This window comes from Lipotes vexillifer, unplaced genomic scaffold, assembly GCF_000442215.2.
Source record: "Lipotes vexillifer unplaced genomic scaffold, Lipotes_vexillifer_v1.1 scaffold1665, whole genome shotgun sequence".
NCBI lineage: Eukaryota > Metazoa > Chordata > Mammalia > Artiodactyla > Lipotidae > Lipotes > Lipotes vexillifer.
Window position 1 is genome coordinate 114,802 of NW_006783279.1, and position 14,940 is coordinate 129,741.

Sequence of the window (14,940 nt, forward strand, 5' to 3'; positions counted from 1 at the left end):
CTTGGCTTGTGGAGGGAAGATGTACTACCTGTGGGCTCATACTGTACGTGGTCATGTCAGGGAAGCTCCATGGATTGAACATGACATGGGTTTTAAAAAGTGAGTAGTGTTTCTATGTGGATGTAGTGGTGGGAAGGGAGATTTTATTTATTATTTATTATGTCTCATGTACTAGCCTGAGGGCTGCTGGGGATGCAGGCATCCCCAGCCCATGGTGATAAGCGTGGCCATGGAACCATAGATGAGCAGTGTGGTAGGTCTTGGTGGGGACATGCTTGGGGACAGTGCACAGTGAACTCTTATGGCTACAACTGGATGAAGGGACAGTAAAGGTTTCTTATTGATTTTAATAGCTGCTCTCTCAGGAACGTTCCAGAGAACTCAACCAACAGCCATTTAAATAAGGGTTCACTTTTGCCTCATATAACAAGTTCAGCAGCTCAAGGATATCACAGAATTGGGTTAGAGTGTGCAGTTCTTTTGACCTGCTTCATGTGGTCACGAGATTGCTGCATCAGCTGCTGTCTTACATCCTCGTGGAACCACACTGAAAGCAGGGGCCGACTGGGGCAAGGAGCCGGTTCTTGTCCTCCTCCCTTTTGTCAAAGAGGAAAATCTTTCCTGGAAGCTCCTTGGCCAATTTGTCCTTATGTCTTTGTGTCCAGAACTAGGTCATTGACTGGGTTAGTTGGGATTAAGGTTGGCTGTAAATAACAGGAAAATTCTATAAATATATGAGACTCAGATGAGCTTGAAGTTTATTTCTGACTCACAGTCAAAAAGTCTGGTGGCAGTCCAAGCTGGTGTGACACTCTAGGTGTTAGGGTCCCAGGCTCTTACACATTGTTCTCTGTTTGGCCTCCATCCTGCCCTCCCCGTTCTCAGGTTATCTCAAGACCCCAAGATGGCTGCTGAAGCCCCAGCCATCATAGCCCCATTCTAAACAGGAAGGAAGGATGAAGGATATGACCCCGTCTCCCCATAAGGACACTTCTAGAAGTCACACACACCATTCCCACTTGGATTTCACTGGCCAGACTTTAGTCTCATGGTCATATCCAAATGCACAGGTGATTCAGAAATATCTTTGCCAAGGGTTCATGTGCACAGGTGAAAACCAGAGGTTATGAGTGGCAGTATAGCCCAGTGCAGGAGCTCTTAACCTGGGGCCCATCTGGCATTCAGGGCAGGTCCAAGAATTTTGATGAGAAAAATAACATTTTTATTTTCACCAATCCCGAACTCAAATTTAACTTCTATTATGAATTACATTTATACGTAATAGTATATTATAGCATATTATAAATAGCGTTAGCAAAATCTGTGACTGTCAGCAGTGGTAATCATGACTCTTCAGAGCTTATTTCAGCTGTTGCAGATACTTCTATTGCTGTTTATGCTCACCTCTGTTTCAAAATTGTGATCATTTAAAAACCTGCTACGGGGTTCATAGTGCACCCCCCAACTGAAAAACACCAGAAAACAGAAATACGAATTGATAGTATTGGCTCAGAGCCAAGTGGCTGGGGTTCAAATCTTGCCACCTGAGAGCTGTGTGAGGTTTTGTTTTCTCTGCCCCAAAATGGGTGATCCTGTGTTTACCTCACAGTTGTGAGGATCAAATGAGTGAAAACATTGGCACCTAGAACACTGCCTGGAACATAGTGAGTACCAAGGAAATGTTCGTAATTATTACTCTGTCACTGTGAGAGAAGGGAAAAGAGACGTCGGTGGACAGCTAGCTAGCTGCTGCACGTGTCCTTGATACGTGGACGAAAATCAGGGTGCTGTCAACCGAGCAAGGTTGCCATAGCTGCCATTACTCATCTTCCTCTGGTGCGAGGCTGTTCCCAGTATCATGTCACTTTGTACTCACAAAGTACAAAGGATAGGTATTATTACAGTCCCCCATTTCACAGATGAGAAAATTGAGACTCAAAAAGGTACAAAGAGTGGCCCAGGGTCCCACAGCTAATGTGAAAAGCAGCTTAGCCTTGAACCCAGATAGTGTATCTAAAGCCCACCCTGTTGCTGCCTTTCTTAAGCGTTCACGGTGCCATTTATGCCGAAGAAACCAGCAGCTATTCTTAAAACCAAAAGCAGAATCTCCAAAGACGGCAATGGAAGGAAGGGGGCTGTCCACTATGGAAGAGTTGGCCTGATTCTCCTGGGCCGGTTCCCTGGGCATCGTTCCTAAATGACAGTGTGATGTTGAGATTGATAAGAGTCAGGGCATCTGGCTTCTGGACACGGCTCTACACCTTTCCACCAAGTGACAGCTTCTCTGCACATCAGCGTGCTTACCTTTAAAAGGGAGGATTCTAGTAACAATACCCACCTCAGAGCACAGTTCTAAGGAGTGAATGTATTAATTATCCATGTCAAGCACTTGAATGCTGCCAAGCACATAGTAAGCACTCAATAAATGCTAGGGGCTATTGTTACTGTCATTATGATTATCCCCTGCCAGCATCCTGTGCCCTGGACCACGTGTACTTTTCCAGGTAGCCCAGCTGAGAGAAGAACACAGAGATTCAACTTGGAGGTGACAGAGAAACAGGCAACTAAGTCAATACTTACTCTGATATATTCTTGAGGACAATTTCAAATGTACAGAACATTGAAGGACTAGTACAAGGGCCAGAAAACTACAACCTGTGGGCCAGATTCTGCCCCGCAGCCTTGCAGGTGTAGTTTTATTGGAATGCAGTCATGCCCACTTGCTTACATATTGTTTGGGTCTTTGGCTGTTTTTGTGCTACAGAGACACAGTTGAGTAGTTGAGATAGAGACCGAGTGGCCTGCAAAGCTGAAAATACTTCCTGGCAATTTACAGAAAGTCTGCCCACCTCTAGACTGGTACAGTGAGCACCTGTGTGCTTACCACTCAGATTCAGTGAGTGTTCGTGTTCACCATATTTAGTTGTTTATCTGTTTCTATAGGCCTGTCTTTATATACTTTTAATTTTGGGCTAAAAATAAGATGCAGGCCTTGTAGTACTTAATCTGAAGATCCTTTTACTACCAGGATGGTGAGTGCTTGGACTACCTCAAGCCCAGGTGGTCCAAAAACCCAGTGACATGGTATGAAAAGTGCGGTGTGTGTGTTTTTCTGAGGTGAGGCCACCATAGCATTTCTTGAGGTTCTCACCATTGTGATTCCCAAAGAGAGTCTTAAACCCCTTAAACCAGAGGGGATGCAGGACACCAGTCACTTGCAGACCTGTTCGCAGCTGCGTGGGGCCTGGGAAAGAATAGGCTGGGGGAGCCCTTGCTGCTGTCCTTGACCTGGTCCCTCCTTATTCTTCCTTCTGGGAGGAGGATTCCCGCTTGGCCTGGCGCGGCTTACTCACCCTTGAGGGCGTCGCCTTCCACTCACACGCATGAGCTCACTGCCTTCCAGCCGCAGCTGAGCGGCCCTGTTGTCAGGATGGAGACACAGGAAGAGAGGTTTCCCAGTCAGATGGCAGCAGCTGGGGCTGGGTCTCAGTGCTCGCTCAGGCAGCTTTCTGCGCCTCCATGGTGGTGGAAAGGTGGCTAGTCATGCCCCCAGGGACGAGAGGATCAAATGCGGTCCTAACACCAACAGGCTGAGCCTGGGACCTGCTGTGTGTCAGCGGAGTGTGAGATTCCGAGGGTCACCACAACAAACCATCACATCTTTGGTGGCTTCAAAGAGCCACGAGTGTTCTCTCTCAGTTCTGGAGGCCAGAAGTCTGAGATCAAGGTGTCAGTAGCGTTGGTTCCTTCGAGAGGCTGTGAGAAGAGCTGTCTCCCCGAGCTTCTGGTGGATGCCCGCCATTATAGTATTGTTTGTTCTGTTATCACTGTTAGCCAACAGTCCTGGCTACAATCCCACTCTACACCATCTGAGCTGTGTGACCCTTGGAAGGGACTTTCATTCCCTGAGCCTGTTTCCTCTTCTCTGGGGCAGGGCTTGTAACCCTCTGCTTGTCGTGAGAGTTAAATGAGACAGTGCAAGTGAGTGCTTGGGCTGGGACTGGGCCCAGAGTAAGCTGGGAACGTGGCTACCACTGTTAGGGTCCAAGGCTCAGTGTGTTAGCCTTGCTGAGCGCAGGAGGGGGCAAAAGCAGGAGGGTGGGGACGGTGGGGAGGCGGGTGCAGTGTCGGACAGGGTGGTCCTCGAAAGTGCCACGAGGGGTGTTGGCTAAGTGAGACCTGACGGATGCTTTTGCTGAGGCTGCTGCTGCCATTGTAATTTAATGACTCAAGGTCACAGAGTGACTTGGTAGGCTTGCCAAGTTATTACTCAGCAGCCCACACATGCTTAGCAAGGCTTCCAGGGGCTGACTGGGTCCAGAGGTGTCAGACTCCCTTAAGTCTGGGCTTGCTGACATTCTCCCTTCCTTTTCTTGTTCTGTCATTAGCTTCGCCTCAACAGCATCAAGAAGCTGTCCACCATCGCCTTGGCCCTCGGGGTCGAAAGGACCCGCAGTGAGCTTCTGCCCTTCCTTACAGGTACGGGTCCTCCTGGGGCCCAGGTCCATTGGGGGCTCCCGGGGGTGGTTCCTGCCAGGTAAGAGAAACCCCTCTGGATTTAATAAGCTGTTTGTAAGTGCTGGGTGCTGCGGCTGGGGCAGGGACTGGTGAAAAGCGCTCTGGAGGCAGATAGAGCCAGGTTTGAATCGAAGCTCCAGTGACTTTAGGCGAGTTACCTCACTGTTCCATAGAGTTCTTATGTGTAAAATGGGCATAGTCGACATGGGATGTAGCATTGATGTGAACATTAAATAATAACAATAACAGCTAACAGTTACTATATGTATACCTAATGTGCCAGGTGGTGTTCTAAACCCTTTCTTGTGAGGATTGAGTTCATTTACATAGAGCTGTGCTCAGTTAATGTACACCACCATTGTTGTCCAAGTTAACCTTACAGTAACTCCTTAAGGTAGGTGAGACTGCTGCCCCCGTTTTATAGATGAGGAAACCGAGGCATGGAGGGATGAGGTAACTTATTTGGTCCTACAGTTAGGAGGTGCTCCAGAGGGGATATTTATCAAGTCACGCTGGCTCCAAACTCAACAGTGTTGGTTAATGATTCATAGCACAGACTTGGGTCCCAACTACCTGGGCTCAAATCCTAGCTCTGCCACTTTCTAGCTGTGTGGCCTTGGGTGAGATACATCATATCTGCCCGCCTCCGGTCCTTCATGTGTGAGAAGAGCATTAATAGTACAACCTAATATGAAGATGAAGTAAGATCCCACGTGAAGTGCTCGGCATGTGGTAAGTGCTGCTGAGGTGTTAGCGATTAGACTGTTACTGTGCTCTCCTGTCTGTGACGATGTACTGAAAGCGCTTGACACAATGTCTGGTACAGACTGGATCACCAGTTAATGGTAAATCCTCTGTTCCCATCATTCTTATTATGACTTCGTACTTCATACTAATTAAAATCGCCAGTAAAGGCTCAGAGTTAGCTGTGCTTTGTCCCTAGTGAAACTCTTTCATCTCTCATCCTCTCACTTGGGCCTAGTGATGGTGCTGGGGGGCGGAAGGGAGGCAGGGAGTCTCACCTCCTCATCATTTCACACTGGGGGAGTTGAGCCTTGAGGGGATGTGCAGGGACTTGCCCACAGTCACAGCTGATGACTGAGGAGCTCAGGGGTATCTGCCTCTGAACACCACATGGGGAGGAGGCATCTGCACACGTGACATTGAGCAGATGACCTCAAACCAGTGGCTTCCACTGGTGAACTGTTGGAGAGACTTGAAGGCTTTAGAACGCGAGACCTGGACGGCCTCAGGGGCAAGGGGTACAGGGAGTGTGTTACGGCAGTGTAAAGCAGTGGCTAAAAAGTTGTAGAGAAAAGAGTTGGAAGGACCTGGGTTTGAAACCCAGCTGTGCCACCAACCTGCTGGGCACACCTGGCTAAGCCATTCCACCTCTCCCAGCCTCAGCTCCCCTCTCTGCAGAGGTGGTAAAGCAGGCCCTAACTCACAGGATGGCTGGAGGATCCGGTGCTCCACGCAGCACATGCTGCTGGCAGTTTTTTGGTGGAGGTGGCGGGGAGGCTGTCTGGAGGGAAGCCGGCAGGAGTGAAGGGCGGACGGAGCCAGGATTGAACGTGGCGCTTTGCATGGTGAGGGCCGCAGGGAGAGACGCAGGGGCAACGTTAGGGTGGAGGTTGACAGGTCTGGGCCAGAGAGGCCGGGAGGGCAGTTGTGTAGAGGTGGGAAGGGTGGAGATCTGAGGTGCTGGCAGTTCCCGTATATTTGGCTTTCAGGGATGCAGCTTGGCCAAGGAGTCTGGACTGGAGGTAGAGTTGAGTACGAGTTGAGGATGTCCTTAAGGTCTCCAGGAAAGGAACAGAACAGGGAGGGTGATCTGAACTGTCCACAGGGGGAGCTGGCAAAACCGAGGCTGGGAGGGAGCCTGAGAGTAGGACACGCCAGAGCCACGCCGGCCAGAGTTTAGTAAAGCACTAACTCTCGTGCTGGGCCCCACGCTGAGCTCTTCACAGAAAGCAGTTATTTCCCTTCAGTCTCAGAACAACGCTGTTGTTGTGATTTGGGGGATGAGAAAAGAGTCTCAGGCCAAGTGAGTTGCCACACACCCAGCCAATGATAGAGCAGGATTTGCACCTACCACAGGATGGGCATATGCCTCACGTAAACTCAGGGAGCTGAGATGCCAGCCTAGACACTAGGGATGTTAGCGTCTTCTGCCATAGTCATTCCCATCACCTCAGCGAAGGGAGGATGGAGCTTGAGAAGGGCCTTTGGATTTAGGTGTTAGGACAGAGTAGTTCTCTTCACGCACAATCGTCCCTTCTTTCAGCAAAGCTGAGCAGATTAAGTGCCCACTGTGCTCATCTCTGGCAGAAGCTGGGGCACAGAGAGGAGCCAGTCCTGCACTCGGGTGGTCATAGCCCGCGGTGAGGTCTGATAAGGGTGGCCTGGTTGGGCAGTGAGCCTAGAGAAGGGACCTGACCTGTCTGGGTGGCATCCTGGAAATCTTCCAGGAAGCGGTATCTAAACCAAGTGTCGAAGGACAGAGAAGACTTTCTCAGGCTGAAGAGAGCAAAGTTCCTGGCAGAGGGAACAGTGCTGAGGGTAGAAGCGAAAAGAGCTCCCGTTTACCAGGCTCTGCGCTCATACACATGGTCGCATTTGCTCCTCACTCTGGCTGTCACTGCAGTGGAGGGATTGGCACCATTTTACAGGTGTGGAAACTGGGATGCAGCGAGGTGGTCTCGCTCCCCCAGTGTCCCACACCTAGTCACGGGCACTCTGTCAGCTGCCCCCAGCCTCTGCCTTCATCTCTGCCCACCCAGGTGGAGGGTGGCTTCCAGTTTGAGGAAGCAGAGTGGAGCCTACTTGTTCCCAGCTTGGGTTACTGAAGGATGGGGTCATACTTGGGGTGGAACTGTAACCCAGTCTGTCTTGTCCCACAGACACCATCTACGATGAGGATGAGGTCCTCTTGGCCCTGGCGGAACAGCTGGGCACCTTCACCACTCTGGTCGGAGGCCCTGAGTACGTGCACTGCCTGCTGGTGAGTCTGGAAGGTGGGGAAGGCCCCTGCCTGCCCCTGGCGGGGTCAAACCCATGGTCCTGGCAGCCAGGGCGGGGAGGGAAGAGTGCAGGAGAGGCTGGGGTCATCTTCTTGGAACAGCTGGGCCTTGGACATTCACTTTAATCCAGCAAGTCAGCAGTGACATTTAATACATCAGCACGAAAACGCGGGTATCTTCCTTAGCGTTGACTGGGCGTGCCTGACCAGCGCCAGGCCCCAACGGCACTCTACGCGTGAGGCTTTCAGTTTGGAGTTAGGCTGGGTTCTTCCACTGATTGCTGTGTGACTTGTAAGTTACTTAACCTCGAGTCATTAAAACTTATTTTGAGAATCAACTCAAGAACCCTTAGCACAGTACTTGGCATGTAGTAAGTACTCACAGATCTTAGCTCCGTCGTCATTAATGCCATATGTTGTGAGGTCGTGTCCACTCTTTGGGGTAGAGACAGCCACCTGGAGCAACGAGAGAGGTTCAGCGTCGAAGGTCGCATGGCTAGTGAGTGGCAGAGCTGGGATTCCAGGTGTGTCTGGTTGACTCTCCCCCAGGCCCCACCCACTTCCTGCCTGTGTGACCCTGTGCTGGGTGATGGCTGGGGACAGAGATGGTCAGATACTGATAGTAACTGCTGTTTGGGAGAAGAGAAGGGAGGAAGTGCTCCAGTCCTGTGACCTGGGTTGAAAGGCCCTTGGAGGTTGCTCACTTTTCACTGTTCTTCAGAGCCGTGGAACAGCTCTGCCTCCTTTTTTTTTCCTCCTAATAATTCTTTCATGGTTCCTGAAGACATGTTATCATACTCTGGCATCTGCACTTGATGGTGTTTTACAGTTACTGTCAGCAGGCTTTGTTCCTTTTAGTGGTATGTGAAATAATGTGCTTCTTATTGGGGTCTTGGATTTGAGCAAATATGGTCATTGGTTTTCTTCCAAACATGCATTAAGCATTAACTCTAAGAAACTGTGATAATTATCATTAGATTCTGGTATCCTGTCTCTCATCTGAGTGCACATGTATAATTGTATATGTACACACAGAAAATTGTATGTGAATGAGGTCATTTCATACATTTTATACAGAACAGGACTGCTTAACACCAGGAACGTGATGAGGTTCCTGGACCTACCTGAAAGGGGTCCCTTGAACTCCATGGAACTATCTGCAGCCCCTGGTGTTTATCAGTCTTTCTGAGGAGAGAATTAATAGCTTTCAGCAGCTTCTCAGAGGACTCAGGAGCAGAGAACACTGTTGAGTACCCCACAGCTTCAACCAGAGCCACAGGCCTGCAGACAAACGGCTGGAACCCGGCTTCCTTCCCCTGCCGAGTCAGGGTCTTCCACTGATCATTCCCAATGAGGGAAACCCCTGTCATCCCATGCTTCTGTTTGGGGAGCAGTCATGTGTGACCTCTGAGACTGGTATCCGGGAGGATCCTCTGGGCCAGGCAACACTGGGAACCCGCAGGCAAGTCAGGTCAGAATAGCTTCAGCTCACTCAGCACCTGCAGCCTGTGTTCTGAGTGCCTTATGTACAGTAACCCATTGTGTCCTGCAGCGACCCTGTGAGACTCGTGCTGGTGTCACTTCACAGATGAGGAAACCAAGGCACAAGCCGGGAAGAGGCAGAGCCAGGATTTGAACCCAGGACCCCAACTCGTTGCCACTACCACTCTTCTGTACTATCTTCAGAGGGTTCCTGGTTGCCCCACAGGCTGATCCGAGCTGGAATAAAGGGAAACCAGGGACCCTTAGAACCCAGAAGAGGTGGCTCATCTGGGTTAGATGGGATGGGGGAGCTGTCGAGGAGGAGCTCCTAGAGGAGGTGGATTTTGACAAGTTATGGGAAATGGCTCTTTTGCAACCTGTCATTCCATGAACATGAGCAAGGACTGTGGGCTCCGGGAACCCAGAGGTGTGTCAGACCCGATCCCGGCCCTTGTTCTCTGCGGTGTGAGTGAGATGGAATTTCACAGAGATCCGTGTAGCTATAGTGTGAGGATTATTTCTGTATCAGCAGCCCTTAACCCTTTTGGAATCATGGGTCCCTTAGATGAAAACTCCAGACCCTTTCCTCAAACGAGTAGAGATGATTTTAGGAGGTTCACACCTTTCCCCCTCCCCAGGTTTGAGAACCCCACCCTCCATTGCACAGAGGCCTCATGGCAATGGGTCTTTGCTATGCAAAAGCATCATTTGGGTTTTCCTCAATATACACCTTCCTAGGCCCTGCCCCCAGAGTCTGATTCTTTAGGTCTGTGCTGGGAGAGGCCTCCTGGGTGATCCTGCCGTGGGTGGTCTGGGAACCACACTGTGAGAACCTCTCCCTGCAGTAACCCACTGAGGCAGAGACCCTTGGGTGATGTAACTACTGCTTAGCCTTGGTCCCCAGGCCTCTGTTATCGTGACAGGTTACCATAAGTTCCACTTACAGTCACTTGCTAAGTATTAATCAGTTATTACTCAATATTTATTGAGGGACTCTAAATGGAAGATTGAGTGCCTCCCGTGTGCCAGCCTGGGTAGTGGGAAAACAAGGAAATAAGAAGAACCCAGTCCCTGCAGTACCGTGACACCACATCTGCAACCACACCTCTGTGAGCCAGTCCTGCACCCAGAACCCTACGATAGCGTGTCCCTGTGACACAGGCCGCACACTGAGGGTCCCCAGGCAGGCATGGCATTACGTTTTCCTTTTGAATCATTGCCCCCTGCCTCCTTCCCATGGCTGTGTTGGGTCCCCACCACTGCACGGAGGCCCTCTTCAGCTGCGGAGAGCGCAAGCCACTCTGCGCCGTGGTGCGTGGGCCTCTCATTGCAGTGGCCTCTCCTACTGCAGAGCACAGGCTCTAGGTGCGTGGGCTTCAGTAGTTGTGACACGTGGGCTCAGTAGTTGTGGCTCACCGGCTCTAGAGCACAGGCTCAGTAGTTGTGGCACACGGGCTTAGTTGCTCCGCGGCATGTGGGATCTTCCCGGACCAGGGCTCGAACCCGTGTCCCCTGCATTGGCAGGCGGATTCTCACCCACTGTGCCACCAGGGAAGCCCCCATTGCCACCTTTTTAAAATGAGTTTTTAAAAATTCTGTTTTTGATTTTTTTTATCATGGTAAATTATAAATAATATTTACCATTTTAACCATTTTTAAGTGTACTCTTCCGTGATGTTAAGTACATTCACGTTGTGGTGCAGCCATCACTACCATTTATCTCCAGAACTTTCTCATCTTCCCCAAAGAAACTCTGTACTCATTAACCAGTGACCCCCAGGCTCCTTACCCCAGCCGCCAGCAACCACCATTCCACTTTCTGTCTCTGTGAATCTGACTACAGACATACCTCAGAGATTGTAGGTTCGGTCCCAGACTACCATAGTAAAGTGAATATTGCAATAAAACGAGTCACATGAATTTTTTTGTTTCCTAGTACATATAAAAGTTATGGTTACACTTTACTGTAGTCTGTTAAATGTGCAATAGCATTCTGTCAAAAAATGGTACATCGACCTTAGTTAATACTTTCTTGCTAAAAAATACTAACCATCATCTGAGCCTTCAGCGAGCTGTAGTCTTTTTGCAGTAGTAACATCAAAGGTCACTGATCGCAGGTCACCGTAACAAATACATTAATAATGAAAAAGTTTGAAATATTGCGAGAATTACCAGAATGTGACACAGACTTGAAGTGAGCAAATGCTGTTGGAAAAATGACGTTGATAGAGTTAGTAGATGCCACAAACCTTCAGTTTGTAAAACTGCAGTATCTGCAAAGTGCAGTAAAGTGAAGCGCGATAAGCCGAGGTGTGCCTGTGCTCTGGACACCTCACATAGAGGAATCATTCAGTATGGAGTCTTTTACGACTGGCTAGTTTCATTTAGCATAATGTTTTCAAGGTTTATCCATGTTGGAGCATGTGTTAAATGAGGTTTTGTTCACAGATAAGAACCTGCCCCTTTTGGCTGCTTTTGGGAAACCAGATTTGCTTTTACCAGCCATGTTTCCCCATGGTGACAGCTGACAGAGCTGGAAAGCAGCTGTACTCCCTGGACTGTATGCTCTCCAGTTTGCCCCAGTCTCTGCCTTGGTTGTCCCCACCTGTCACCTTTGCCCATTGCTTCAATTCTGTTTCCTGCATGGGCCCTGGAAGCGTTTCCATTTATCATTTCTTTCTACTTTCTTTACCTGTCAGGGCAGGTTGGACTTCAGACCACAGACCTCCACATCTTTGTTTGAACAGATTAGGGTAAATTGAGTCTCCCTTCATTAGGCCAGTAATTCCCAAGTTCCTGCCCTGTGCCAAGAGGTCTGCTGGGCTCGGGGGACACGGTGGCGAGCCAGTCAAATGTCCATAAAGGAACGTGATCACTCCAGGCCTCACAGTAACAAACCAGTGAGATTCACGAGCCTCAAAGTCCCCCAGTATTGTGAGATCCTGATGCAATTGCCTGTCAGCCCTTTGGAGGTTCTGGAACCAGCTGGCCTGGTTTAGATCCTGGCTTGTGGCTGTTGTGCTCGGGCAAGTTACTTAGCCTTTCTGTGCCTCAGTTTCCTCTTCATAGGACCTGCTTCATAGGATTCAGTGAGTTAGAACCAGTGCCCCCCTAGAGTTGTGGCCCTGCTCAGAACATGTAGTAAATAGATGTTCCAGTCAACAACAGTGATGATTCCTGCACTTTGAGAAGCTGATGACAGTTGCGGCCCTCTCCTCAGAAAGTGACGTGTATGTGTGAGGTGTGTGGACCCCACTGAAGCGCCTTCAGGGACCTGTGAAAGAGGTTCTTCAGGGAAGGCAGGCTGGCTTTGGGGGTCAGGGAAGGCCTGTTGGAGGAGCTGAGCAGCGTGGGGCGGGGGGAGGGAGCTGGGCGGTGACCTCGTGTTCTGCCCCCCAGCCACCCCTGGAGTCGCTGGCCACGGTGGAGGAAACCGTGGTGCGGGACAAGGCGGTGGAGTCCCTGCGGGCCATCTCGCACGAGCACTCGCCCTCCGACCTTGAGGCCCACTTCGTGCCGCTCGTGAAGCGGCTGGCGGGCGGCGACTGGTTCACCTCCCGCACGTCGGCCTGCGGCCTCTTCTCCGTCTGCTACCCCCGCGTGTCCAGTGCCGTCAAGGCGGAACTTCGACAGTGAGTCCCCTGGCAAGACGCAGCCTCCTCCCTCTGCTTGGTCCCCTTCTCTCAAGCCTCGGCCCCCTATAGGCCCATCCAGGGCCCAAAGGCCCCGGAGTTCTTCCAGCCCCCACTCCCCTCTGCCCACCCCTCAGAGACGTGGTGTCTGGACAGAGCTGGGTGTGAACCCAGGCGCTGCCTCTGGTTCATTTAGGAAGTGGAGATAATGATGGTTCTTCCTCCCATTGGTTATTGTGAGGATTTAAAAGAATTACTACATACAAAATGCTTAGAACAGAATCTGGTACACAGAAGCACTCGACAAGTGATGTGTGATGCTATCTTTGGCCTGTTTCTGGTTGGCAGATAGGAGGCCGCCTCCTCCACTACACTTCTCCCCTTTGGCTTGATACCCCAGGGAATTGCTTGCATGTAAGACTTGGCTTCCAGAAGAACCAGTGAAAATATTTTTAATTGGATTAAAATTTTCTGTTAATGTGTGTTTCCCCTCCCTCTGGACTTCTGTCCATCCACCATCTTCATGAACCATTGAGCAGCAAGCCCAGGCCCTGAGCCATCACTCCTGCCAGAATACTGGTTTACAGCTGCCTGCAGGCACTTAGAGGGCTGCATGTGCCCCCGTGCATCTCTAAGAGGAGCAGTCACTGCTGGAAGGGAAAAATTTTTGAGTAGCCTCAGCCCAGCACCTTAGCCAAGCAGTTTTATGTGGTCATAATAATATAATCAGTACCTACCATTCACTATAGACTTATTGCAGAAAGGCTGCTGATTGTTTCATGCACATTGTCTCATTTAACCCTCATAATGACCCCGTAGGGTAGGTACTGTTATCAGCTCCATTGTATAGGGCTGGGAAGATGCAGAGGCCATCATTCGCCTAGGGTCACCCAGGCAAAGCCGGTGACTACAGTGTCTGTGCTCGCCCTCTGTGGTGTTGCCTGCTGCCTTGGGATCCCAGGGATGCCTCCTCCTGAGCCCCATCCCAACCCCCAGGTACTTCCGGAACCTGTGCTCAGATGACACCCCCATGGTGCGGCGGGCCGCAGCCTCCAAGCTGGGGGAGTTTGCCAAGGTGCTGGAGCTGGACAACGTCAAGAGCGAGATCATCCCCATGTTCTCCAACCTGGCCTCTGACGAGCAGGTGGGGTCTGCTCCACACCCCTCTCCTCTGTCTCCCTCCAGTGGAGCCTGAGTCTGAAAGGGTGTCCCAGGGCTGATGGGGCCTCTGCTGCACTCTCCTTGTTCCCATCCTCTCCTCAGGACTCGGTGCGGCTGCTAGCGGTGGAGGCGTGTGTGAACATCGCCCAGCTCCTGCCCCAGGAGGATCTGGAGGCCCTGGTGATGCCCACCCTGCGCCAGGCTGCTGAGGACAAGTCCTGGCGCGTCCGATACATGGTGGCCGACAAGTTCACAGAGGTACATGAGGGGGCTGTTGGCAGCGTTTCACAGATGTGGAGACTGAGGACTCAGGCAAAGGGGAGGGGCCACATATAGGAGCTGGGGTTTAGTGAAGCCCAGGGGAATCATCGGGTGTTTAAGCGGTAAGATCTCGGTAATCATCCATTTGGATCTCACTTCACTTGCCAATCCTGATTGAAGCGTTCTGAGGCCAACTTAAGGTTCTGTGGGAGAGAACCACAGGATTAGAGAAAGGGTAGCATGTATGTGTTCCTGACCTAATCGAACTTTATCTCCTTTTACAAAAGGGAAGACAGTCTGTTTGCTGGGGCTGCTGTGGCAGAGTACCACAGACTGGGTGGTACTTTATTTCCCCACCGTTCTGGAGGCTAGAAGTCCAAAATCAAAGTATCAGCAGGGGTGGTTTTTCTGAGACTTCTTTCCTTGGTTGTAGGTGGCTATCTTCTCCCCGTGTCTTTAATTGTGTGTCTGTATTCTCATCTCCTCTTCTTATAAGGACTTTAGTCATTTTGGATTAGGGCTCACCCTAATGACCTTATTTTACCTTATGACCTCTTTAAAGACCCTGTCTTCAAATACAGTCACATTCTGAGTTTCCAGGGTGGTGTGGGGTGTGTTAGGACTTCAATGTATGTATTTCAGGGGAGATACAGTTCAGCCCCATAACACAGCCCAGAGGTTAGACTGGTCAGAGTGACACCATCAGGCGGGCAGAACAGGGACAAGATGCCACGTGTCCTAGGACAGTGCTCTTTCCACAGAAATCTCAGTTTGCTTATTGCAAAAGCAGGTTTATTGAGCACCAGCTCTTTGCTGGGCATTGGGGTACGGTGAGTTCAGTACATCCCTGGCCTTCAGGGAACA

The 14,940-nt window shown here is 50.6% G+C and overlaps 1 protein-coding gene across 2 annotated transcripts in view; it reads left to right on the forward strand.

Annotated features, from left to right (window-relative positions):
• The window catches only part of PPP2R1A (protein phosphatase 2 scaffold subunit Aalpha), a 32,684-nt gene that overhangs the window by 7,628 nt on the left and 10,116 nt on the right, over positions 1-14,940 (forward strand). Inside the window, exons 2-6 of one of the 2 annotated variants that reach the window (XM_007455892.1) lie at positions 4,389-4,479; positions 7,422-7,522; positions 12,422-12,654; positions 13,651-13,798; positions 13,918-14,073. In XM_007455892.1, the coding sequence (XP_007455954.1) occupies positions 4,389-4,479; positions 7,422-7,522; positions 12,422-12,654; positions 13,651-13,798; positions 13,918-14,073 (729 nt within the window). The remainder of the gene's footprint in view (positions 1-4,388; positions 4,480-7,421; positions 7,523-12,421; positions 12,655-13,650; positions 13,799-13,917; positions 14,074-14,940) is intronic. The other variant, XM_007455893.1, reaches the window with a different exon arrangement.